This window comes from Suricata suricatta, chromosome 1 (assembly GCF_006229205.1).
Source record: "Suricata suricatta isolate VVHF042 chromosome 1, meerkat_22Aug2017_6uvM2_HiC, whole genome shotgun sequence".
NCBI lineage: Eukaryota > Metazoa > Chordata > Mammalia > Carnivora > Herpestidae > Suricata > Suricata suricatta.
The window spans coordinates 175,257,800-175,279,176 of record NC_043700.1 but is presented as its reverse complement, the minus strand read 5'-3'; the positions used below and the strand labels follow the sequence as shown (position 1 = coordinate 175,279,176).

The 21,377-nt window shown below is 45.5% G+C and overlaps 1 protein-coding gene across 3 annotated transcripts in view; it reads right to left on the bottom strand.

Annotated features, from left to right (window-relative positions):
• Positions 1–21,377, bottom strand: part of CCDC149 (coiled-coil domain containing 149) — a 65,997-nt gene that overhangs the window by 9,779 nt on the left and 34,841 nt on the right. For 2 of the 3 annotated variants that reach the window (XM_029948019.1, XM_029948013.1), the window contains 5 exons: positions 19,995–20,079; positions 18,488–18,632; positions 9,839–9,915; positions 8,206–8,238; positions 3,351–3,467 (listed from right to left, as the gene is read on the bottom strand). In XM_029948019.1, the coding sequence (XP_029803879.1) occupies positions 3,351–3,467; positions 8,206–8,238; positions 9,839–9,915; positions 18,488–18,632; positions 19,995–20,079 (457 nt within the window). The remainder of the gene's footprint in view (positions 1–3,350; positions 3,468–8,205; positions 8,239–9,838; positions 9,916–18,487; positions 18,633–19,994; positions 20,080–21,377) is intronic. The other variant, XM_029948029.1, reaches the window with a different exon arrangement.

Below are 21,377 nucleotides of genomic sequence, written 5' to 3'. Positions count from 1 at the left end.
CGGTACTTTGCCTTGTGCCATTTCTTTAGATGACATTCTGCTCCTGTCCAAACGCATGAATCTTTTAAAATGGCAAACCTCTGAGATTACCAGGGAGAACTTCTCAACCTTTTTTTGGCCGGGGGAGGTGGCAGGGAGCCACACTGCTGTCATCCTTAGAGGTCAAACCACAGCTGTAAGCAGGGAACAGACCAAGCTGTGGTCTACTGTTTGGTCGGTCAGGAACTGCTTTTTTTTTTTCCCTCCTGAGAAAGTCTGGATTTTCAGAACCTCAGAACCATAAAAATATAGGGGCCAGGTTCCATGTAGGATTAGATTATGGGTCGCCAGCAAGATTTTTCAATCCTCTCCTCCCTTTGGTTATCCAAAAGATATCTAAAAAGTATGCAAGAGCCATTGTCAGGAGACAAAGAAAAGTTCCCGAGGATGCCACGAAGGTTCATTTGTATGACTAGGACCTCTGCTCCTTGCTGGAGGCGTGGAATCTGCCCTGAACCCTGTGATGCTGGAATGTTAACTCCTAAGCTATTAGAGTTTTGGTTTTCCCTTGAGAACAGACACGTAGCATTGCCCTTTTCATAAAAGAATGATTTTTGAACTAGCACAGCATGGGAAAATATTATTAGAAAATAATAGCAATTATTCTGTGATGTTTTAGCACACAGCATTAGTATCATTAATCCTTCCTAATAACAAAACATGTATCGATAGTGATGAGGCAATTGACTGATAGAATTGCTTTATGATATCAATAGTAAGGGAAGAAAAAAATATTTTCTCAAAAAGATGAAGACGTAATAGCTTTTTGCAGAAAGGTGTTAGTCTCCTAAAAAACACGTCACCCTCCCCCATTGGACCAAAGGAGACATTCGTCTTCTTTTGTTAACTGCTCTCCGATGGGCTTTGTCCTCCCAAGTGTGGGCTTCTTTCAGTTGGAATTAATCAGAGATGCGGCGGTGATGAGGCCTGCTCAGATGGTGACAGCCGCTGCGTAAATGCGTCCTTGTTCCCACCGCCCTGGTGACGGACAGGGTTGGAACAATGCGAGGTAATGATGGAACTCTGGAAGCTGTCACTTTGAATCAGGCCATTACTTATGCTACCCTTGTAAAAACCAAGTCAGTCAGCTTCATGTTCCATTTCCGTTTAGCAGGCCTGGGCCCACCCAGTGGCTAACCAAGCTCAGAGCAGACAGACGGCTTCGATCTCCACAGGGACACTGGATGCCAGCATGGGATGGGATGATCATCAGCCAAGGCATGCTCCAGACTGCACAGTGGACCGTGGTGTTACAGGCCAGAGGTGCAAAGAGCCACATGCTGCTGGCTGCAAAGATCCGGCCTTGCTTTCTGGCCAGTATGAAACCCACCTGAGTTGGGGATTCTCTCCAAGAACTCTCCCTGGGTTTGCTTGGGGATCCTCTTTGTTGAAATGCCAGATCTGTCCTATTCTTACCATTCCATGCACTAGTATGGGAATTTGAGACAAGCTTCAAAATACAGCTGCCTTGCTGCGCCCGGCTCCGATTAGCAGAACAGCTGGTCTGACCCAAAGATTCGTGATGAATAATACATAGTAGTTGCTTTCAGCTCAGTGTTTTGGGTGCTTTGTTACACAGTGGTAGCAACTGTTTCAAACTGGCTAGTACACTTTGATAAAAGCACAGTTTTTATGTCAGATAATCATCAGGTTAGGAAGACAGGGTAGGCCAGTTTGCGGGGTTCTGATTTTAAGTGGAAGACAGACAGGAGCCACCAAAGATTTCTGAGCAGGGTGCACAGGTGTTGGAGAGCAGTGCTCTGGAAGCTTTACCCTACAGTAGCAGGAGGGAGGATGGGAAATAAGTAGGGAGGGTCTAGAAGACAGCGAACCTGGGAAGGAAGCCCTGTGCGGGAAGTCAAGAGGGTTGAGCCAAGCCAGAGGCTCGAGAAGCTCTGATGAAGAATGGCCACAGACCAGATGTGGATGAGGAAGGAAAGCCGACAGGGGTCGATGCCGACTCCAGAGGTAGCTGGATAGCTGGGAGGGTGACAACAAAACAGGAGAAAGTGTGGAGAGCTGGTGATGTCATACTTGAGACTATTTAAGTGGTAAGGTTTGCACTTTGGGAAATAAGGGACTATACCTCTGCAGAAGGGACCCAGTGGGAAAACATATTTGGAGAATATTTTCATAGCAGTGATGGGCACAGGCATGACTCAGAGCAAGAGGAGACGGAGAGAAAATGTGGAAATCGAGGGAAGACCCTTGGCTCCTGCATGCTGGGTATATGAGTTACGTGCTGCTGTGCCCCATGTTAACTCCAGACTGCGCAGCAGGAGACTCAGGGGCCCAGGAGCAAGTGGCCTGGGTGGCTCTTGCTGGTGGTCTCTCATGACGTTGTCATCAAAATGTTAGTGAGGGTTGTTGTCATTGGAACGCTTGACGGGGGCTGCAGAACCTGCTCCCAAGATGGTGCACCCCTGTGGCTGGTGGCCGGGGTGCCTCAGTGCCAGACCGCATGGACAGCACGTAGGGCTGCTTGGGTACCCACAAGACATGGCAGCCGCTTCCTCCAGGGAGGCTGACCCGAGACGGAGAGAGCAAGGAGGACCCCACAGGTCTTTTATGACCTAGACTAGGAAGTCACGCAAGGTCACTTGTGCTTGTATTCTATTAGTCACCCAGATTAACCCGGATATGATATGGAGAAGAATATGCAAAGGCATGAAAAGCAGGACGTGGGGATCACTGGGGGCTATCTTGGAAGCTGGCAGTCACACTAAGGTTAAAAAAAGAAGACAAACAAAACTTGGAAAGATATGAAGGACAGATAGTTTAGCTGGGGAAACAAGACGGCCACGTGGGAAGACAGCTGCATCTCACACTTGTAGGCTCCTCTGGCACCCTCAATGGTGCCTTCAAAACACTCTGCCTCAGGAAAAGGGTCTCTGGTAGAGAAGAAGCTTTTACTCTCCATTTAAATGATTCTGTGCCAGACAATGGGCCAAGATTTCCCTGAGGTTGGCACCATCATCTCACCATTTTATAGGTAAGGAGGCAGGCAGAGGTTAACAGCCCAACTTCTCAGAGCCAACACAATGTGGGGTTGGAATATGAGCCTGAGCTGTTCATATCCTGAGCCCCTTCTCTTAACCTCAACGCCACTGTGCTGAGTCCAGAGGCCTGCGTTCCTCTGCCGGAAGCTCCAAACAAGACAAACCCATACAAGCAACAAGAGGAAATGGGAGGAACGACCCCACGGTGCCACAGAAGCTGTCAGAAGGGGAAGAACTGACGCCCACTGAGCCCCTCCTCTGTGCCAGGCACACGTCAGGGAGACACAGAGAAATCAAGGTGTGCTTACTGACCGTCCTTGGAATTCGCTTTGTTCTCAGCGGGCTGCTCGATGAACTTCAGCAGGGGAGATCTTGACCTTTGTATGGTGGGAACAGCGGGGTCGCTGAACAGTATGGTGTCCTTGCCCCCTGTCACGGAAAAAGGGAAAATTGTCACAGCATGTCACCAGTGCAGTGATGGGTACATTCACCTCACACAATGGACTAGCTGTTTAGGTGAACAAGGCACCATCTTTAATCACAGGTCATGCGTGGAAGGGAAATGGCAAGTAGGTCCCTTCTGTAGCATGAGGATCAGGCAGGGAGGTCCAGGGCCAGCTGTCTAATGGTCCTGAGAGTCTGCTGGGACATGATTACCAACAAATGTCACCATGTGTTATGTTGGCCACAAACCGAATGGCTTTGATCTGGGAGATATGAGAGAATGGATAACCAGTGTTCGGGACCACGCTACAGGGTTTGTGTTCTGGACTCTGTCACTCGCTAGCTGGCTGACTTTGGGCAAGCGACTTAAGCCTCAGAGCCTTCCTCTGTAAAATGAGGAAGAACCCACCTCACTGGGTAGTTGTGATGGAATGAATTGATTCGTGTAAAGCACTTAAGCATTTCATCAGCACTCACTGAATGCCACATATTGAAATTATTACTTTACAGTGTAGACAGCTATATACACCCTATACACTTACCCTATACTTGCCATATACACTATATTGGACTTAATTCAATTTGGTCATTTAGACTGAGTACTAACTCTGTCACACGGAAGGTAGTATCAGGTCCGCCAAATTATCACAGCTAAACTTTCACTTAGAACTTCTAGTTCCATACTGGCAAACCCTTTCATCTATTATGAACTTCTCAGATGAAATCCCTAAGTGGATAGAGAAAGTTTGAGGAAATGAAGACCATTACAACTCTATTGTTGAGGCCATGGCAAGTTCTGGAAGGTAGGAGCAAGGAAGTGTGGCTTTGAAACAGGAGCACGATGAGCAGACACACACAGACACAAAACACGTAGACATAAAGGGATGTGGCCCAGAGGTCAGGAGGGCACACCAAGCAAGATTTGATCCCAGACTTCTGTCCACAAGATCTTGTGATTCCCTCAGTGGGAACTGCAGTGCCACAAATGGAAACTCCAGGGCTAAGCCTGTGGCCAATGCTCCAGCTTAGCAGTCCAATTTTGAGCAAGACCTTTCCTAAAGCCAAGCCACTCTCTGGGGCTTGCATCAGGGGCCCTAAGCTCTGTGATTTTACTCTGCTTCAGGTTCAGCAGATCTAGAACGGTATTTCTGTAAAGACATTCCCTCCTTTGGAGAACCCACTGAGTCTTGGACTGTACCTCTGAGCCTCCAGTTTGTTGACAGTAATATCTGTATTCCAAGACTGTAATAGAGAGTCCAGCATATGGTAGGTGCTTAATAAATGGCCGATAAGTGTCTGGATAAATGGGTGATGGGTTCTTGGGACCTCTGATATCTTGGTGGGCACAGGTGCTTGCTGCCGCCTCAGGCAGATGGCACAAGTTGTTAGTGGCCACAGCACTCTGCTTTCCACTGAGGGTCATTCCAGAAGAACACAAATGTGCTAGAAGCTAATCCTGAAGCTCTCCACCAGCACAGCTAGTGTCCTATGTGGGAAAACCTCCAAACTTTTCAGGCACACAGTCTGAAGAAGTGTCCCAAAGAGGACTGTAGATCTACAGGTTGGGATATTATTATCAAGATGCTCTCAGATGAAATAAACACAATCAGGTCTCCCATTGGGCTGCAAACAACTGATCTGGGAACTCTCTGAGGAAGTAATGGTTCCTGTGAACCCATGGCAGATGCCTCAGGGTGACCTCTTGTTTCTCTTCATCAACGCAACCGCTGGCGTCTTCACGTCAGGAGCAGGACTGTATCTCTTGAGCTGTCTTTCTCTAGCATGTAGACCAGTTCTTATTGCAGGAAGAGACACGCTCTACCACTCTGTGTCCCAACCAGTCTCCCAAGTCCCCCTCGGCCCTGGTGGCCGAAGAATCAGAATTATGGACAGAGCTGGGAGCTGGCAGCCAAGTGACTAAGGTGGTCTGAGGGAGGCCCTCAGCCCCTGCTGTCACGAGGAATTCTCTAGGGTGCAAGGCCTCCGTGGTCCTCTCCAGCCACAGAACATCATGCTTTCCATAGTGGCTCCTCAAAAATGTGGAGCCAGCACCATTAAACCTCTCCAAGAGTCTGAGCAACAAGCGCTGGCAAAGGGAAACTGAGGCCATCACTCTCCATGGCCAACCAAGGCAGGGGTTGGGGAGAAGATAAATATTTCCTGAAATGCCTGTCTAGAGAGATCAATTCCTAATCTGAAGGCAAAATGCCAAGAATTTGTCATTCTTGCAGTGTTTGAAGGATTCAAATGCTTATTAGAAGGCAGTCCTATCATTTTTTAAGTCTGGATTCCATCTATGCTAATGAATGTGAGCTCTAATTTGATGGTCTGCTGTCTCATTGTTTCATTTGGGCGCCTCTACCTGGAGGAGGAGGGGTGAGGCGAGGTGGCCCACAAGGACTCAAGCTGCAGGCAGTGTGCAAGGCCACACAGGCACCTCCATTCACTGGGTGTGATCGTCTGGAAGCTCTCCTGATTCCCTGTAGCACAGCATCCCTCTTTTCCTTCTCCAAAATATGCCAAGTACTTTCAAAATGCACATTTTCCTCCTCATGCTGATGCTTAGAGTGGAGAAGAGGGAAGTAAAATGAAAAATTCAAGGAGCCAGGCTCCACTCTTGCCAGGTTTTTTCTGGCTTTCAGTGTTTCTTTTTAGAGCAAGAGCTCATCCAGGAAACATCCCCTCGGAACCCCCAAGCACCCCACTCTCCCTGTAGAGGCCAGCATAAAGCTGGAGGGCTGAGGCTGGGGGTGTCATTCTCTCCTGGGGGATCAGATCAGCACCCCCTCCCTCCTGCAGGAGCCCCAGGCCTTTCCACCTCTCAGGAACTGATGGAACACTCTGGAATACTCACTCTCTGCTACCCAGATCATTTCTCCATGCAGGCTGTGACATTTGTCAAACTTGCCTACTTCCCAGCAAGATCACCAGTGTTCCCCAATTCTATCAAACAACATCAAGAACTGCATCTTGTTGGCTGAGAGAGTGAGGAGGGAAAGAGAAGAGACTCAAAGAAAACCCGTTGCATGCTCAAAGTCCAATGGAGATTCTGGCATGGAGTGACATGGAAGTCACCACTGCCTTTCAGAGATTCCAGGCAGACTGTTCTGGCTCTGAACGTCTCTTCTCTGATCCACTGTGCTTTGCAATCCAGTCCCCAGGTGATCTGATTCACCCATTCTTCTCTTCTCTGAAATGCAGGTCCTCAGGTGGAAACACCCGAGTTCTAATACCAGCCTCGGCAGCTTTAGGAATCCTGTAATTTCCTGAGCCTTTGTTTTTTTCATCTAAAATGGAGAGGATTGAACTAGATCAGGAAAGGGGAAAGGTTTTCTCTCACATGTCAACTTGAACAAAGAGGTGGCTTCCTGGAAAACCAGTGTGGACATCTGTTCTGAAGGCCACATACGAGATCAGTATGGAAAAGCCATGTGATCGATTAGTAATGTCTTGCACTGGGATGGGAATGGGTGTTTTCTAACATACACCAAGTATTTGCCATCCTTAAACACTTTGCTCTCAGCTGTCCTTCCAGGTCTGACATTTGAAAACTCTTCACATTGTTCACTCACACTAATACATTTATCACTCAGCACTTAGTTTATATATCATTGTGTGCTTTCTTCTCATTGCTAGATGCATATGCATTTGCTTCCCTAATGGGACTATGGATTCTTGGAGGGGACAGGGGGCATGTCTAGAATGCCCCATACAGAATTGAATTCACAAAGGTGATGCTTAAAAAGGTATCAACATGCTGATGGGCTGATCTATTAGAGAAGACACTGATCCTTTCAAGATGCTAGTAAATAAGACAGAGCTGGCAATTCTCTGAAACTACTGGGACTCAGTCCCCACCAAATGGTTGAAACACTGATATGGTTTCTCCCCAGAGAGAGGAAGAGGAAGAAGAAAAGGAAAAAGTGGAAGAGAAAGAGGTGGAGAAGAAGAAAGGAAGAGAAGGGGGTGGAGGAAGAGGAGAGAGGGAGGAAGGGAGGTGGAGAATGACCCTTGCTCCACTCTTCAGTGTGTTAAATGCGGACCACCAATGCTGAGAAGATGAAGGGCGCTGATTGGATTTATACTGCAAGAAGCCCTTCCCCTACTATTTCTCACCAACTTTTAGAAATGATGGGTGCGCCTGGGTGGCTCAGTCGGTTAAGCCTCCGACTTCGGCTCAGGTCATGATCTCACGCTTTGTGAGTTTGAGCCCCGCACTGGGCTCTGTGCTGACAGCTCAGAGCCTGGAGCCTGTTTCAGATTCTGTGTCTCTCCCTCTCTCTGCCCCTCCCATGCTCATGCTCTTTCTCTGTCTCTCAATAATAAATAAAAATTTTAAAAAAGAAGTGATGGCAAACTGTGTCTCATGATAACATCCTGCCTAAGTGTACCAGAGCAACCTCTTTCCCCTACATTAAACAGTATCAGATATGGGGAATCCCCACTTTTTCCCCCCAGTCCTCTCACTTTGTGTCTATGTGGGGGCTAGATATTAGAGCGAACATGGTCGTGGCATAAAATCCATTTAGCTGGGTCCCCCAAAGCTAATTTCACCATTCAATATTTGCTTTGTACTAATTGAATTCTCTATTTCAATGGACGGTTCTAATCAGAAAAGTGCAATGATACATAGAAAATGCATTCCTATTTATTTACATGCAGGGATGTTATTAATGCATTGCTGATACTAGCTACAAACACAGATATTTTAAATAGAACATACTCCCGAATCCTACTGAAACATTGTAGCTCAGGCCTTCAGGCAGCAAAAAGGAGGAAAGAAAGAATTGTTAATGCATAATATAGCCATTCTGACCCAGACCAAACAACACCAGAGAGAGAACATTCTCGGCATTCCTTTACTTATTCAACGTCCATCTTTTTACATAAATTGTAGAAATAAAACATTGTGAAATTTCACTAAATCATTTGGGAAAAAAAACCAAAACTCTAGTACAGGCACAGAAATAGCAATCTGACTGCACAAAATATACGATAAATTTGCCTGTGTTGAAATTCAATGCAATGAAAGAAAGGCCTTCAAAGAAGATAAGGTTTTAACTGCATCAAAAGGTTCTTGTGCAAAATGGATCATTCAAATCCCCTGGATGGCACTTGCCACTAATTAGTTCTGTTAGGTCTTTTGACATCAAGTTCAAGGAATCTCTGCTAAAAATTCCAATTTATGAAACGCACTTGCAGACAACCTCAGGCAGCTATTCAGATTTACATTAAGAAAACGTGTTGTTGCCCAAGTCCCTATAGCAATTTTCATTTCTCATACATCCCGGGAAGCAACTGATATGATTCAAGGGTAGAGGAGGCTGGTTTGTGCGGAAAGGTTAAGTAACTAAAAATACGTGTACGACGTTGCTTCCAGGGAAAGAGGAGGTGGTGGAAAATGATAAATACAAGTTTCTGGAGAGTTTAAAGAAAAGGGGAATCGCTGATGGGGGTCTCACGAAGGGGGTATTTTGCTAAGACAAACAGGATAAATACAGCTAATTAAAGTGAAACATCAGAGTTTCCTCGTGGAGAGCACAATTGTGGAGAAAGGATCTCCAAAGGAAATTTTTATTTTTAAGCTGCACAAAAAATGGGATAGGGGAAGAGACGGGAAGAAAGCTGTATAGTGCATTGGGTTAGGACAACTGTTAGTTCTTACATGCATTTTTAGGAATAATAAATAAAACAAACTTTTGTCCATTTTTAGATGCACTTTTAGGATTGATGATTAAGTTGTACACATCATTGTACATTCTTATATTCATTTTAGGGATCATACTTAAAATGAACAAATCTCGGGGGGCCTGAGTGGCTCAATTGGTTAAGCACCCGACTCTTGGCTTCCGTTCCGGTCATGATCTCAGTTTGTGAGATGGAGCCCTGTGTCAGGCTCTGCACTGACAGTGTGGAACCTGCTTGGGATTCTCCATCTCCTGCTCTCTCTGCCCTTCCCCTGCTTGCTCTCATGTGCGCGCTCTCTCTCTCAAAATAAATAAGCTTAAAAAAACATAAAATGAATAAATCTTTATAAGATACCCATGGGTAAAAAAAAAAATGAAACAATTTACTATATTCACAAAGGCAAAAAAACAAAGCATACACAGACACATACAATGGCAACTTATGAATTTAGGTTAGCAAAACTTTATAGTTCCATAGATGGGAACTTGCATATTTATTGAGTTTTTCTGCTTTTTTTTCCAAAATTGATGGCTTCGAAGTTTAAAGCACTTATAGATTTCTCCACAATGATCTCCATATAAAAGGATGTTTAAAAAGTAGAATCTTCTTTGCAAATTATGTGAGGGCTTGCTTTAAAAAAAAAAGAATTTTCATAAAGATTTGCTTACCTGGAAGACTCCACAAACCAGAAACTTCCAGCGTTCTTAACTTTTTCTCCAATTCAGCCACCCGATTCCCTAGGATTCTGGAGAATGGGAGAAAATGGCAACAGACAGATTAATGAGCACCTTATCAGCTCTCAGCTCTGTGAGCAAGGTACCTGGGTCCCTCCTAGTGCCTGGATAGAAAATGTTTTGAGATTTAAGGTATATGCAAAAGACGTGTGTGTGTGTGTGTGTGTGTGTGTGTGAAGAATATGTATTACATACATACGCACTCTATTGAAAGTACATATGAAAACATAAAATGAGTGATTAAAAAATACTAAAATGTTGCCATTTAAGTGAGTCCTCTTGCACGTAGGTAGTTTCCCTGGGAAGCTAAACAATTATTTCATCATTGTCCAGATGTTTTTTTTTAAACACAATTTCTATATGGGAATTTCTCATTGCTAAAGATTACAACTCATTGTGAATACCCTTAGTAGTATCACACCGGATTCTTTGAGCATGGATCTGAGTTCTGGAAACAACCAAGTCTAACAAATAAGATGGTTAAACATGTTGGTAAAGTTGCTTTGAATCAATAAAACAATACGATCTGCCTTCTTATACCTAACCCACACCTTACTGATAACCTTATTCTCGATATCTAGCATAATGCCTGGTTGATGGTAGATGTTTGATACACATTTGATTGCATAAAATGCTTTCCTTTTTTTCAAGGCTTATAATTATCTATGGAAGGAATTAGGAAACAGGCATTTCAAAAGGACGGGAATTTCAAAGATTCTGTAATTGCAGAATCACTAGAATAATTACTTATATTGTTTTCCAAGGTGACCATCCTGGCTCACTGTGAATGTATGTTCTGGAGGCCAGATTTTGTTTACATGCAAGGAAAGACATAAACGTGGGCATATATTTCCCGTTTCACTCTACGCAAAATTAAATATAGTTGGGAAATGATTTCATAGTCATCTAAAACTTCAATCACTTCCCATTGGCCTGGAAATTGAAAAATCAGTCTTCATATTATTTGGGGGATTTTCTCGGCACTGCTGTGCTAAAATGATGCAGAAATCACCTTCATAGCAAAGTTTCGATTCCTTTCAGCAGGAGAAATCAGAATGCCAGAATTGTTCTCCGACCTCTCTTTATATTCCACAGATAGCTGCACCCACCCACATACACACGGAGACATGAATATGTATATATCTGCACATATATATGGCTTTGAATCCATCTTTATTTTACCTGAATTGACTTGCAGCATCTTAATTAATATTCCCTTTGGGTCCACAGAAAACTCTGACGTTACTATATGTGGTTTTCTTTACCTAGGTACCTGGAGCTTTCCTTCTTTTCCTTAAGTCTTAAATTCTGCATAGTCTTTATCAATTACTTTCAATTCTCACCCTATTTGTTGGGTCTATTCTGCTTTCATGTCACTGACCCTTCAATAAACACCATTCTTCATAATCGCGCTTTCAATATTTTGCTCAGACCTTCTGATCCAAGCTCCCTTTTCACCAGCTGATGGGTTTGAGATGCAATCAGGTAGAGTTCAAGTTGATGCCTGTTTCTTAACGAGATCAGATCATCTGTATGTGGCTGCCTCTTGGAAACAAAAGATAAGGCTTAACTCTTCTGTGTACACTGAAGGATGCAATCAGAGCCACGTTTGAAGGCGTGGTGAAGAGACAGTGGGTTCTTTTTTTATAGATGTTTCCGGATAACACAGACCTGTCCCTCAGAAATGGACTGAGGTGAATTTGCTGGTGTCCCCTACTTTGAGGGACCCTGCCCGTTTGTCAGCAGTGACTGTTCTCTTTGGCCTGACACAGGCATCTGATATAGAGCTGGAGGTAATAAAATGGCCCAAATGGAAACCGTGCTAGCAGTAATAGTGCCAATAACATCATCAATAACAATAGCAACCACACTACTGTTAACATGAACAGCAAAACTAATCTTTCCTGAGTCCTGGGTATGAGTCAGAGCCCGTGCCGAACACCTATTGAACTTGCATGATCTCATCTGACCTGACAAAAACCCTGCAGTGTACATTTGTGTTTTACACATGTTGAACCTAAGGACAGAGAGATTAAGCCACCTGCCCAAGAACACACAGGTTATCTCCAAGGTATATCTTTCCAGCCCCCAGTGATCTCATGCAGCCCGCTCCACTACTCCCATCAGGAAATAGAGGTGCAGAAGTTAGTTAACGTGACCAAAAGCAGAAGCAGGAATCAGCTGGTAATGAATCTAGATTTGAATACATAACTCAGTTTGCCACCAAAGTGCAGGTTCTTAACCAACACCTAATAAGGGCACTTTAAAACAAGCATTCTTGTGTCTGGAACTAGTTCTCTTTAAAAACTGTTCACAGGGCACCTGGGTGGCTCAGTTGGTTAAGCGTCTGACTCTTGGTCTCAGCTTAGGTCAAGATCTCATGGATGGTGCTAATAACATGGAGCCTGCTTGGGATTCTCTGTCTCCTCTCTCTGCCCATCTCTCTCTCTCTCTCTCTCTCTCTCTCTCTCTCTCTCTCTCTCAAAAATAAATAAATAAACATTAAGAAAACAAATCTTAAAAACTGTTCATAATTCAAATATGGATGGAGCTGGCCTGACCCGAACAATATAACCTAAGATTCCTCAAATGACAAAAAGGCTCTTCCTGATTGGCTTCACGCTTCAGGGGTCTGCTCACCGTGGTGTGGGGCAGCCTAGGGGGAGAGGTGGCAGTATGCATAGATGAAGACAGTAAAAGTAGAACAGGGTCCCCTGAATTCCATTAGACCAATTCAACACACAATTATTGAGGCTGTAGGGGATAATGAAGAGAAGTAGCCTGTGTCCCTATATTTGAGGAACTAAAAGTCTGGTGGGAGACGGACGTGTGCACCCAGAGACACACACGTACAGAGTCTGCTGAAGATCTGAATAACATTTATTATTAATCACTTATTCTCTCCCAGGTGTGGCTCTAAGCACTTGTACAGCTGCTACCTCCCCTAGCCCTTTGCAGAGGCCAGTGAGGCAGTTCGTAATATGTTTAGTTTGTATGTGAGGGAACTGAGATTCAGAGAGCTCAACCAACTTTCCCAGGGTGACAGAGCTGGCAAGGGGAAGGTCCGGAATTGGAACGTGGCCCTGAAGGTGCACAAGTACTTATGTGGAACTGCAGACAAGAAGTGGAGTCAATGAAGGATGGATCTGGAGTGGTGGTTTTGAGACCCAGCTCATGAATGATCTTGCTGCCACATAGAGAATGGTGAGACTTTTATACAACGCTGACAGTGAGATATTTGGACGGTTTTAAGCAGAGAAGCAGCATAATGAAGTTTAGGGAAAGCATTCTTGAGGCAGAGTTGAGAATGGACTGGAATGAGTATGAGTAGGAGCAGAAAGACCAGACGGAAGGGTGTTGTTCAAGACAGCGATGGTGGGGGCCCAAACAAGCCAGTGGGGATGTGAGAAGTCAACGGAAGGATAGGATGGGGGAGGGGTGAAACCCAGAGTCAAGAGATGGGGTTGAGAGAGGCAGGCTAGGAGGAACTGGAGGCAGTGAACACTATGACTCTTCAAGTAGTTTAGCAGGGAATCCCGGAGACAGCTAAGGCAGTAGCTTGAGGCCTAAATGGGTTTGAGAGAGGTAGGTTTGTTGTTGTTGTTGTTTTTGTAGGATAGGAGAGATTTTAAAATAAGGTTTTTATTTAGCTATGGTTTGTTTTAGGAGGGATTTCAGAAAATGTTTACCTAGTAATTTAGTAAATTCCCCAAGACACCAGGCCTCTAGACAGATTTTCAGTAGTAGTTTCCGATAGTAACAACACCATAGGGGGTCGGCAAAGACCAGACGAGCTCAGGAGCGGACCACCACCGTGCATCTGCTCTTGCTCTCCAGACAACACAGGGAACAGAAATCCCTCAGTGAGGGTCCCTGGGGAGAGCCTGGTCCAAAGAGGAAGAAGGGACTGTGGCTCTACACACACTTGGAGATAACCCTGCCCTCCCACCACAGGTAACCTTTTGAATCTCTACTCTGAGCCATGAGAGCTCACGCTGCTGCCAGTATCTTGAACCTCCAGGCTACTTGCCGCTGGCCAGGGAAGGGGAAGAGCAGTGAACAGTTAGCACAGCAGGAAGGGGAGTGAGCGCCCAGCACGTCCTCATGTCTTCACCACCACCACCACCACCAGCACCCGACCACTGGCAAAGCGTTGACCGGAAAACTAAATGTGGTGTTCAGGAAAACGGGACTTCAACACCTGCCCCTTCTACCCCTGCTTTGCTACCTGTTGATAGGTCACATCACCCTCATCCCTTCTGTAGCAACAGCCAGACAACTGCCAGCTCTTTGGTGATAAGAACCCCTAGCAAAATTGGATTCATCAGTTCTTCAAGATGGCGCCCACTGGGCCTTCTCAAGGTGGGGGGAATTGTCAGGCAGTGGGAAGCCAGTAGGGGGAGCACATGCTTACAGAACAGACACCTTTCTTCTCACAATGCTCCACCACACAAAACTATTTTCTTATTTTAGTTACAAAAGGCTCAATCAAGGGGGATGACGGTAGGCAGACCAAATTCGGATTCTAGTTCTTGTTCCCACTCCATTTGCTATATAATTAGCTCTTTTACATGCCCCCAAATAAAACATTTGTTGAAAGTATGAAACTTGAGACCTTCTAAGTATTAAAAATGGCACATTAGGTACTTTATGTACCGATATGAAGCAATCTTCAAGATCTATTGTTATGGGGAAAAAGGCAAGGTGCAAAACAGTGAAAAAAACCATTTTTTGGTGAATACTGGCTACTATTTGTAAAAAGGAAGGAAGGAAGGAAGGAAGGAAGGAAGGAAGGAAGGAAGGAAAAAATATCTCTATTTATATAAATATACATGAGTATTTGTATGTGTCTATTTACACATATACATTTCCTTACATGTGCATCCTTGGCAAGGATCCATAAGAAATAGGGAAATGGTGGTTTCTTCCAGGAAGGGAGTTGGGTAGCTGAGAGAGAGTAGTGGTTTAGAGACATCTTGTTATTTAACCTTTTAAAATTTAAACCACGAAATGGCACAAAATTATTAAATAATAGTTAAAAAGGAAAAGGTGCATTACAAAAAATCAAACCAAGCAACATGAACCTGTCAGTTTCTCAACCGAGGGTGAGAACCCACGGAGCCTGGGGTGTGTCAGCTGCACGGGTTATGGGAGGAATGCGCTAGGGATCAGTCTGTCCCAAGAGGCAGGAGTGTCAGGCTGACAGCTTGGCGTCACTGAGTTTGGCAGGCAGCGGGACTCTGCTTTAAAAGTCCAGCTTTTTCCTGAAAGCAGTATTACACTAACTAGAATTTAAATAAAAACTTGAAACAAACAAGCAAAAAAAAAAAAAAGAAGCCCAGCTTTCTAGTGGAGGCTTGTGATGCATTCAGAACTGTAGCTGGCGGGCAGTGCTGGCGTTGGGGGCCATGGGGGAGGATCTGGGGTCTGAGGTTGGAGGATGAGTGGGAGGTCTTCCCAAGAAAGAGGTGATGGTATGGTGGCAACAAAGCAGGGGGGGATGGAGGAGCGGGGCGCTGAAGCCCGTGGCAAGGACTTGAAATCCAAATTGAACGCATGCAAACCATAAAGAGTAAGGGAATAGGAGCAAAGGATTAGAAGATAGTTGAATCGTCCATTCATTAAATAATCATAAGCATCTACTATGGGCCCAGCACTGTCCTACGTCCTGCGAGAGACCAGTGATTCTAATGGATAAACAGTCTGGTCTTGGGATGCTTCAACTTGCATGATGTGGAGGTTTTGTTGAACTGGGATATCAGGATGGTGGGAAGAGCCCATTAAATAGTCTTCCAATCATGCTTTAAATGGCTGTGTAATATTTTCTCTTAGCCCTAACCAGTCTCCAACTTAAAAACATTTGGGTTGTTTTGGGGGCTTTTTTCCTCTTATAAACAAATCCATGATGAACACCTTATGTATGCATCTTAAGGAATCATTCCAATTTTTTTTCTATAGGATAATTTCCTAGATGCAGACCATTAGGTCAAAGGGCCCAAGCAGTTTGAACGGTCTTTTTTTTTAGTTTATTTATTTTATTAATTTTTTTTTGAGAGAGAAGAAGAGAGACCAGGGGAGGCACAGAGAGAGAGAGAGGGAGGGAGGGAGGGAGGGAGGGAGAGAGAGAGAGAGAGAGAGAGAGAGAGAGAGAGAGAGAGAGAGAGAGAGAGAATGCCAAGCAGGCTCTGCACTGTTGGCACAGAGCCCCATGCGGGGCCTGAACTCACAAACCATGAGATCATGACCTGAGTGGAAATCAAGACACTTGACCGACTGAACCACCCAGGTGTTGTGGAACGGATGGCTCAGAGTCTAGACCTGGTGAACGTGAAGAGCTGAAGGGAATCAGGGGGAAGCGGTCAGCCTGACAGCTGGACATATGGGTCTCGCTCTTGATGGCGAGGTGGGGACATGCCTTCTGAGAAGAGCCTGCTGAGAACAAGAGGCAAAAATGGGGTGGGAGGGAAGGATGTCCCCCCACCCCCACCCCGGGTAGGAAGAAGAGCAGAAGCCCTGGCAGAGGCCTGGGGTGGACGGGAAGGGTGTGGAGCAAATCAGGGGGATGAGGCAGCAGAGGAAATCAGAGGAATTCTGAGAGAGGAGTGCAGGACGGGATTTGGGATGCAGAGAAAGTAGAAAAGAAACAGACTCAGAAAGTGTGGCTTGGCGGGTACTGGAGACCCTGCTGCGGAAAATTTGGGTTGAAGCCTAGGTGGTCTTTCTTGCCCATGCATGGCAGCACCCTGGATTTGCTAAGATCCAGAACCCGGACACTCCCTCTCCCTCCAGAACTCGCCCCCCTGAATCTGCTTTTCAAAACAAGCGCCTCCAGGTAATTCTGACATACGTGCCTCCCCCCATCCCCCACCGAACACACTTTGAGGGGGTGGTTATTGAAGAACCGAAAGTGTCTTTCTTGTTCACAAGGACGCTAGGCGAGTGGAATTCGGGGGGAGCTGCAGAGCTGTGGAAAGGCTTGGGGGGTTCAGGGAGCTCTGCGTGGTTTCCGGGTGAAGAGGCAGAAGCCAGAGGAGGGGCAGAAGTTGAACGAGTTGGGAGGAGGCACTGGAGAAGACGGTGTGGACCGGCAGGAGGGTGGGCCAGCGTGTTTCCCAGGGGCAGGAGGGAGAGGGTGGAAGGCACTGGTCCCGGGAGAGAGGAAGTCTTGGGGTTCATGGTGAGTAGTGTCTCTTTTCTCAGTAAAAGAGAAGCCGAGGTTGCCTGCTGAGAATAGACTAGGGTTTAGAAGACCTGAGAAGGATTGAAAGGGCCCCAGTGGGCGCTTTATAGGGAGTCAGTGAGGACGAAGACGGCTCAAGTGGGACACTGGCAGCTGCAGGGATTCTTCCAGACAAAATAGACCTCCCGCCTATTCTGGGGAGGTCTCCATTTCTTCTCCCCCCCTGAGAAGTATCTGCCTGTCAGCACCTGACTGCTTCATTCCTTGGTGAAGAGTTCTTTCAAAAGAATTTTAAAAACTTCTTCTGTCAATAAATTATCCTTGTCATCCCTCTGAGATTACCCAGACTCCCTCCACTGCTCTCTGCCTCCTTTCATATGTATCTTCATCTCCTGCGCGATCTTCCCTTCACTCCTGGCTTCTTGGTTTTTTTTATTTCTATTTTGTTTTTACAATACTCTCAATCATTTTCGGTTGCCTCTCTCCCTGTGCCCCCCGCCCTCGCCAGGACCCCGATTCCCTCATCCCTCTCCTCCTTGCTGGAAGCCCAGCTTTTCACTGCCTGCTCACTCCATCCACGCCTTCATTTTGGTTCTGCAAGTCGGTTTTATAAATGGGATCTGCTACGTAATTTTGGGGCCCAGTGCAAAATGGAAATGCAGGCTTCTTTGTTGGAAAACGATGAAGGATTTCAAGAAGTGAAACCCTGGACCAACTGCGGGGCCTTTCTAAGCTTGGTCGCTCGCCCTTTGGAGCCAGCTCTGTTTGCAACATTTGTTGCTTTAATTTTATCCTGTATTCATTCGCCATTGTCTGAACACTTCCAATTTCTCGTGCGTCTCTAACTGCTGTTTTAACTTGCTTGATGTTGCCCCTCACAGACAATATGTTTACCAAAACCAAGTAAGACACTCAAGTTTAACTGTAGTTCTGTCGCACCACCTTCTTTGCTTATCTGGGAGAGTGACAGGATGCTCCCTTCTGGGCTCAGCTGCCTATGGAAATTGGTGCTTGATGTTCCTGCTCCTCAGAACCCCTCAAAGTCATCCTGGAGGTTAAGACGGCACTGAGGAGGTGCCCCCCGCTGAAGGAGACCTTGCAGGAGAGGTAGGCTACTTACCTGGCCAATTGCACTCCCCAAATCGCCCTTGTAATATGCATTTCTCAGTGAGTGCTCAGAATAAATGTTCAATATGTAATGACAAATAGTAGTATTTCCTCACCCAACTTGGCTAATGGCCAACATGCCGTAATGATGGAAATGGACTATTCCTTCCAGACTCGAGGGCTCCCCTCACTCTTCCAAAGGCCTGCATAACCCCTGGCCACCACCCACTGCTGGTAGGTAGCTTGCATCCCACATCTCTCCCACTCACTGCCCACCCAGGGGCCCATCTACCTACTTGTTGGTCTGCCTCTGGTGCTGGATGACCATGTTTTTCTCGTGGATTGTCTCTAGTAGGGCTGTTGCCAGAGACTTCAGGTCGGAAATGGACTGTGGAGTTGCTGGGAGACTGCACCCGTGGTCCTCGGATAACAGATCCTGAACTGGGGGGATTAAAGTTTACAACTCAGTCTTAAGCAATTCTGGAATACCGGAATGCAAACCAATACCCATTCTTCCTGGATAACAAAGCTGGGATAGGTTCCCAGCTTCTAAATGCTATGATGTATTGAAGAATCCACATCAAGTGCTGAAAGTAAAACAAGATAAAATTCAACATGAGGGGTGGACATTTATGTTATTTCCTATGGTTTTTTTTATTAATATAATATAAGAAGAGACTTCTTCAAGCAGTAGGTTTTTCATATGTCTGTATGATGTATTTACATTATTTTCTGCTGCTCAAGGGGATGAGTTCAGGGCTTCTGGATATAAGTTGCCAAAGGATTACCTGGAAAGGCTGTGGCAGGTTTACCAGTTGGCCGTGGTTGGCGGTCCCCACATCAGTGACACGGCTGGATCTCACCAAAGATATTAGGTTGTCAAGGCTATCCAGGGCTAAACTCACATGGCTACTTCATAGTTCGGCGGAGTACTGTGGTTTTTGCGTTTAAAAACAATTCTAGGGTATCCTTTTTTTAGTCCAGTGGAAACACAGAAGTTGCTCGGACAAGTGCCTTGGTTATTAGGTGGGCTGGAGATTCAGCACTTTTTTTTCCCAGCCACTGTAGCTCTGATTAAGACTGCCACCTGATCGTTTCTGGTCCGCACAGCCGACAGCCCGAAAGTGGGCCAGTCAAGCGTGTTCAACCTGAGGCTTACGTTGAGACCTGAATTCCCAAATATTAAGTGTCAGAAGCAAGCTCTCTGCTATTTATTCCCCTGGACTGTTCCTGGAAGATCATTATTTTTCATCAGAATCGACAAGGAGGAGGAACAAAATTGCAATCAATAAAAGCTTCTTTGAGAAAGGCACATGTTCCATGATAAAAATGACTTCAGCAGGTATGAGACTTTTCTATTCTGGTCACAGAGGCCAGGAAAAGGAGAGACTCGATGAGGTTGAAACATGTACTCAGTGATGCTAAACCGGTGAGAGGAGGGAAAGCATTCTTGAAAGAAGAGCACAGTGAGGGGAACAGACGCAAATGGGGTCCCGTCATTAGGAAAGCGCCTAATGTAGAGGTTCTCAAAGCAGGATCCTGAACCAGCATCGGCATCACCTGGGAACACTTACAAAATGCATATTCTCTGCCCGCCCCACTCCTCCACTCCCAGGCCCACTGAAGCAAAATCTCTGTGTGCAGAGGGGACAGTAATCTGGGTTTTCACAAGCCTTTCAGGCAATGCCGGTGCAGATGGAGGTGTGGGAAGGCTGTTTTAAGAACCACTTGGTTCCCAATCCACAAACCGAGATGTGGACCCACGGCTCCAGCACTGGATGGTCATAAAAGGTCAAACCCTACCTTGCTTTGCAGACAAGACTCCGGTCAGCGCGCTGCTGCTAGATTTGCTCTGGCCTTTTGAGTTTTTCCGTCTCTCGAGGGCATTCTAAAGCAACATTGGGAGAAAATACAGATCTCTATCAAAAAAGCCAAATAATAGAAAAATACCTCCTTAGAGTAGATGCATCCTCCCATCTGGCATGTAAGAACCCTTGGCAAACTCCAGATGCTGACCCAACTTCTAAAATTCTGAGTCCCTGCTGAAGAGTTATGAAATGTATGGATCTGGTACAGAGGTTTTTTTAAAAGTTGGTGCCCAGCAGAATGACAGCAATTACCTTCTCCTATATATAAAAGGCCCTCCATGCGTATTTGTTAAATTAAATCAAATCTGAAGCAAGATTTCCATCTAATGTGTGAAGTCACTAGTTATGGAAACCCCTTCTGAATAGACATGAGATGGAGAACAGGTTCACTTCCATATACCAATGCCAAAGGATCGTTGTTAGTATTTGAAAGGGTTCCGTGGCTGGGCTGGAAGAAGGCATGACCAGTGAATGACGTCTGTCACGGACACAAGATTGGGAGGTGTCAGTGTGCACCAGAGTGCCATTCCTACCAAAGACCCTCACATTAAAATTGGTATGCACTGTTTAGCCAATGCTTAGACACAGGAGAACCACATAAAGGCTGTTAAATGAATGCATACACACATTTTTTAAATGTATGTATTAATTATACAACTTTCAAAGCTGTATTCTTCTTTGGTTCCATGTGTATATATATAGACTGACGTAAAGGGTGCCCCCCACCCCAAGAATGGAAAAGGAAAAACAGCCTAGAGACTTCTGAGGAAAAAAGCTAACGTCAAAAGCCAAGAAAACGAGAAGGTTCTCCCAAGCATCTAGACTGCTGTAAAACTTCACCCTCAGGAAGAGAAATCAATCTATTTTCAAAGCAGAGAAGCCCAGGAGATGTTTCTAATTATAACACTCACAATGAACATCTGCAGAAATAGATATTATCAAACTAATGGTGCCGGAATTAGTCTAAACAACAGTGGGAGAATTCAAACATTCGGGTGATGTGAATATTTTCTCTCGGATTGTGATTTCCCAATCTCTGTTTCTTTCTTGCTCAGAAACCATTTTCTTAGTGATGATTATGAGACAAATAGCGTCTGATGGCAGAATATTGCATAGAAAAGCGGGAAAAGAAAGCTAATTCTATGTGGACCGAGGCTGCACAGTGGCCTTGTCCAGATTTGGGTGGTCTCTCCAGGTCATCATCAACAGAAGGGACTCTTGAAAAAGCTGTTCCTGTCATGTTTGTCGTTTGGGGTGTAATTCTTTCTGGTTACCTCAGTTAAAGCTCTTACCCTCTCTGGGAGGACAGGCAAGTACT